This window comes from Triticum dicoccoides, chromosome 6A (genome assembly GCF_002162155.2).
Source record: "Triticum dicoccoides isolate Atlit2015 ecotype Zavitan chromosome 6A, WEW_v2.0, whole genome shotgun sequence".
Lineage (NCBI taxonomy): Eukaryota > Viridiplantae > Streptophyta > Magnoliopsida > Poales > Poaceae > Triticum > Triticum dicoccoides.
The window spans coordinates 448858159-448864050 of record NC_041390.1 but is presented as its reverse complement, the minus strand read 5'-3'; the positions used below and the strand labels follow the sequence as shown (position 1 = coordinate 448864050).

At 44.9% G+C, this 5892-nt stretch overlaps 1 protein-coding gene across 1 annotated transcript; it reads left to right on the top strand.

Moving 5' to 3' along the window:
- The first annotated feature begins 730 nt into the window (after positions 1-730).
- Positions 731-5154, top strand: LOC119317196 (uncharacterized protein At2g24330-like). The gene is made up of 5 exons (XM_037591620.1): positions 731-1145; positions 2137-2281; positions 3639-3748; positions 3864-4284; positions 4453-5154. The coding sequence occupies exons 1-5, from the start codon at positions 885-887 to the stop codon at positions 4695-4697; spliced, it is 1182 nt and encodes a 393-aa protein (XP_037447517.1). The 5' UTR covers positions 731-884; the 3' UTR covers positions 4698-5154.
- The last annotated feature ends 738 nt before the right edge of the window (positions 5155-5892 follow it).

Here is a 5892-nt window from a genome sequence, read left to right as displayed (position 1 = left end):
AAAACAAAGGAATTCTATAAAGAAGTTTGAGGGCTCCTGTGATACAAACAAATTTCATAGGATTTTTACAAGATTTGGATCCTTAGAATATTTTTTCTGTGATCATCTTTTGATTTGTAGGATTGAAATCCTTAAAAAAAAATTCATAGGATTCACTTGTACTATATTTTGAAGGAAACTTTTCATCTACCGAATGAGATGTCCAACAACTCAACATGTGTAGAAACCCTACTCGCACACGGATCATGGTGTAGTGCCAGTTGGATCTCCGAGCAGTCGGCGGCTGGTTTTTTTAATGCGCCGGCAACATCGATGGGGCCACATGGAGACATGATGGACGACGCGTGGGGAAAGCCTCCAAATCCCAGTCCGGTGCCGGTAGATCGGAGCAGGTGGCTGGCTTCTTTGCGAGTTTGTGCCGTGCGTGTTGACTGGCTCTTTGCCAATGCCCCCGAACCCAAGGCAGCACATCCCCCTGCCTCTTTGCCAAGCCACCGAAAGATGCACAACTTTGCTTCCCGATCGCTTTCTACGCGATGAAACTCGCCCCGGAAGCAGCGGAATTCGGTTGCTTTCGTGGTCTGGCTGTAGTCGACCACAACCGTTGATTTCGCAGGCCCGGACGAACGCGTAACGGGCATACGGCACAGTACGACTTCGTTCCCCTCTGCTTCTGTGGTCGGACGCGTGCGTTCCATCGTCCTCATTTCTCTCCTCCCCCCACCCCACCCCACCCCCACCTGGACGCCGAATCACCAAAAAGTAGTGCTGGGAGTTCTCTCGAGAGCCAGCAAGGAGGCAGCGCGGAGGCCAGGCCACCGTCGCGTGGCGTCCCACCACCACCCCATCGGATCCCGCGGCGCGCAGATCCGCGAGCCCCGGCAATGGCTTCCACGCCGGCGGACGGAGCAGGCGAGCCGGTGGAGGCCAAGGGCAAGGGGAAGGAGGAGGGGGAGAAGAAGAAGGCGGGAGGAGGGGTGCTGGGGAGGATGTGGCGCGGCCTCTTCGGCGGCCGCGAGGACTACGAGAAGCGCCTGCAGTACCTGTCCAAGGAGGAGGCCGCCGTGCACGCGCGGATGCGCCGCCGGACCCAGTTCTCCCGCCGCACCGTCCGCAACATCATCGTCCTCTCCGTCATCGCCGAGGTCGCCGAATCCCCTAACCATCCCGCTCTTTCTTCCTTCTCGAATTTACTACGCGTATGTATGCTATCTGAGATGATCATGGTCTGGTCCAGCGGCTGCGGATGCGCCTAGGTTTGGATTCGCGGCGATTCCATTTGTTCACGCTCGGAGATTTGGCTGTCTCAATGTTTTCTCAGTCGAACGTTGGGAGTTTTTTCTTTCCGTGCTTCTGCGCGTGCGCGTACGCGGTCGTGTGCGAGATTCGGAACATGCGATTGTGGTGTTAAATTTTCCCCGGAGGTTAAAAGCGAACCAGCTTTATTGGAACGAAGTAGACAGAGTGCTTTCATACTTCGGGATCATCCATGGTGATTAGACATGGCCAGTTGGCCACATGGGCGGATACACTGCGTTTCTGGTTCTTAGATTCTAGAGTAGATATTCTCACTGGGAATAGATGCACAGATTTTGGCTATGATTGTTCTGTCAGATATTCATGTTCACAAGTCAATGCTATTTGTGGATTCCTTTCCTTTTGTAGTTATTACTGTGAATTTGAGAAGTTTATGCAAGCCTTTTGTACACTTGCCCAAACTGTTCAGTTGTGTTCTACTATTTTCAAAGTAGAAATTAATGGATGTTTAATTATATGCTTAGATTGTCAATGCATAAGAAACCAATGCTGCGCAATCTGTGTATTTGCAGGAACATTATTTATAATCTAGTTGCAGTTCGGTGTATTTGAGGTTTCATTAGAAGAACAGTAAGTAGGATTGCTGAGACGGTTTATCTTTTGAGTATCTGCCGAAAAGGAAACACTGGTTTCCTCTTAAGCTGTGGTGAGAGTCTGTTTTGGGGATTCACAGTTTGCCTCTGCGCTCCTCTAGTTATGTGAATTATTGAGTTCTGCACTTCTATGGGTTACAGTTATCTTAGACCAGTAATGGCTATTTTTGTATTAAATATCGAGCAAGCAATTTGTGCTTTCTTAATAGTTAGGTCCTATTCTCAGGCTGTGGCTGTTGGTTATGCTATCATGATGACAAGAGACGAAGATCTCACTTGGCAAATGAGGGCAATTCGAGTGCTGCCTATGTTTGTTTTGCCTGCCATATGGTCTGTGGTATATTCAGCAGTCGTAAACTTCACAAGGATGCGTAAGTATCTTGAAACCCCTGTCAGAATTCATAATTAGTGATCCTCATATTTGAACTATTTCTTCAATATTTTAATCATTCTTAGTGAGTCCTGCATTGCTGCTGTCATCCTGTCATGTTTGTATGATTATGTGTCGAATGTGACTTCTGCAAACTATATATTTGGCTTTAATATTGTGAAGTATATAACAGTATGTTGTAGTCTGGCACACTGTTGTACTTGTCCACGGATGTTGGTGTGAACTGTGTTTTTAAGTTTCTGGCTTGAATTAAAATAATCAAACTAATTTCCATTCTTCTCATTAATGATAAGTATGCAATACGAAGCAGTTTACAATATATGTATGCACTGGCACACATAGCATTCTTACTTCTTTGCACATATTTTAGTTGTGGTGCTTCTAGTTTGACTCACTCAAATCTTTTACTTTCACTTGTGTGCAATCTTATCAGAGGTGATAAATTTCCTTTAGTATTACCGATCTTCCTAAAATGGTTGTGCTTCTAGCAAAAGGATTGTTGTGGGGTTTGACTTCAGAGGTTGTAATATGTAGCCTGTCTTACAAAATTTATGTTTATGCTTTATAATGCAAACTTTGCATTTTAGCTGGAATGCTGGTTTGTTTACTCTTTTCTTTTGTCGTTCTGAAATTTGATGGCAGTCAAAGTGTGTGTCGAATTGCTTGGGACTTAGATAAGTGTAAATAATATCTCCATGAAAGTGGTTGTTGTCCCCCTGGATCCTATTTATCCGAATAGAAACATGGTGTGATTAATTTTATCCGAAAGCAATCTTAGGAAGTGAAGATGGATGCAGGGATTATCGTTTGTCTTAATTGCCAATTCTATTGAAGTATTGCACGTTAATCATCTTTCATATTTTTGTACAGTGACAAGATATACTCCCTCCATTCACAAATATAAGATGTTCTAACTTTTTTGTGAATCGGATGTATGTAGACACGTTTTAGTGTGTTTGTTCACTCATTTCAGTCCGTATTTAGTCCATATTGAAATATCCAAAACATCTTATATTTGTGAACTAAGGGAGTATTTGGCAAATTATTAACACTCTATTTGGCATAACTGCTGTATCAGAACAAATATTGATAGTTGCATGATTGCTTGACATGTTAAGTGTTGGAGATTTGAATCTTCTCATGTCTAAATTTGCATGCTTGTTCTGATACACAAATGACAAATGGGCAACGCTCTTTTTGCTAGGAAGGATCTTGGCACTAATGTTGTCTTGTGATATGTATTAATATGTTAATCTTGTCCAGTACTAACCTATATGATTTATCATCTTATCAGTAAACCTTGTTAGTATCATTGAATTACTTCCCTCTGTTCACAGTTGAACGGAAAGATGAGAAAACACTTGAAAAGTTGAGAGCTGAAAGGAAAGCCAAGATTGATGAACTGAAAGAACGGACGAATTATTACCTTACCCAACAACTTATCCAGGTAAGCGGTCATTGGTCAAGCCATTGAGTTCATTACTTCGGATAGAATTTTATCATGGCATTGACACAACAGTACTAAATGATGACAAAGTGTATCCCAACTTGAACATGTGCAGAAATATGATCTTGATCCAGCTGCAAAAGCTGCTGCAGCTTCGGTTTTGGCATCTAAGCTGGGGGCGGATTCTGGCTTAAGAGTACATCTTGGGGAAGAACCAAATTCTGATGCAGCAGTGGTTATGAGCAACAATGCTGAGATATTGCCATCAGATGGGCTGAGAAACAGGAAGCAACCCAATGCAAGAGGCAGCAGGACTGGTAGCACTACAGCTGCTCATACTTCGGCACAAGGTGCTGAATCTAGCCCAGCTCTTAATGCTGGCCTGGAAAACGTACAGCTTACAAGGGCTGTAGAACATTATCAAGGCTCTGGGGCAAGTGATGGTGGATGGATTGCAAAAATCGCTGCCTTACTTGTTGGGGAGGACCCGTCACAGTCGTACGCTTTGATCTGCGGCAATTGCCATATGCATAATGGTATGTATGAGAAACAAAACTCTGACCTTTTTAGCTACTCCCTCTGTCTCAATATGTAAGACGTTCTTTGACACTAGATAGTGTAAAAGAAGTCTTACATTTTGAGGCAGAGGGAGTATTTCCTTGGAAAGAATGGACACATGACCTACCCAACTTACTAATGTGCAGGCTTGGCCCGGAAGGAAGATTACCCACACATCACATACTATTGCCCACATTGTCATGCTCTAAACACATCAAAGAACTCGATGGGGCAATACTCAGGCTCCAACTCAGGCCCATCGACCCCAGTTGCTCCTGCTGATGTGATATCTGCTGCCAGCTCAGTAGTAGAGAGTGAATTGATTAACTTGGCTACAGTGCAGGAGTTGCCAAAGGAAGAACACGCGGAGAAGGAAGTGGAGGCAAGTTGAAGCGGTCTGTACTATTACTGTTGATCTTTGTGAGATTAGTTCATATCGCCGTGTTTGAACTGGTTTGAGCCGCATATGTAGCACTGTTGTAAAATTGGAAATAGATGACCTATATGATCCACAGCAAAACCAGTACAATAATTGTTTAGCCAGTTTGTCCATGGACACTTGAGGGGACGAATTTTGTTGGCAATGGGGACTGCCGGAGAGGAGAATGGCAACGTGCTGCCTGGCAAGTCGAGGTTGGAAAGCTATGAGGTGGAGGCGAACAGATGAGATCAGTCGGGTGACGTTGCAACATGGCGGTGGTGTAAAAACATAGATATGATCGACGCTTCTATTTTACCCATATTTGTGTGGCAGTTGCTCCATTGGAGATGCGGAATTTTTGACATTGTTTGGACATTTACGGTCACAGCTTCATTTTGTAATCTTGATAGCGTTATGTTTCGCTGACTGATGTCTCGTATCCTTGGCGCGATGATACTTCAACTTGTAGTTTCGTTTTGCCTGGGCTTAAGCTGGGTTAGTGGGTTGTATGCGGTATGCCCCCGCAACAATAGAACATCATCGTCTTAGCATCCCATAACTTTTGGCAGATCTTTTTTGTAACTTTCAAACATGGTTTCCGGCTTTCCGCGAAGTTTTCTTTGAATTTGGTTTGCATATGATATTCACATTGGTGCACATACTGATTTTAATTTTTTGAGAAAAAACACACAGTTAGCTGAGTCAAGTTGTTGGTGTCGCTGCGTGATTCTCCACGGACAGACGGGTGAGATATTGGGTCACCGTTTGCTGAGCCCAAGATGGAGACGCTGTTCCAGTCCTGGGAGATTGTTTAAGACGGGTTCGATATTAGGTGTGGGGCTTACCGAGCAGAGTGACTTTTTTTTTTGTTTTGAGAAACTACTTGGGAGTAGCCCAGAGAAAGCTACGTTTTTCCACATTTGCTCTCTACAAAGCAGGGCCAAAATCCTTTCCTCTAAGATCTCCGACGACTCTGAATCTAGTATATGGCGACAACAACAAAATTGTGCTAGAGGCCTACAATTTCCAAGGTCTCCGCCCCGCGCTCCCACCACCGCCGCCTGCCGGCCACTCCGGCCCCGGGGTCCACCAGCCCCGTGGCGGCTCCGATGCCTCCGCCTGGCATGGCCTCCCGTTCCCCGTTCCCTCGGCCCTGGGCCGCACT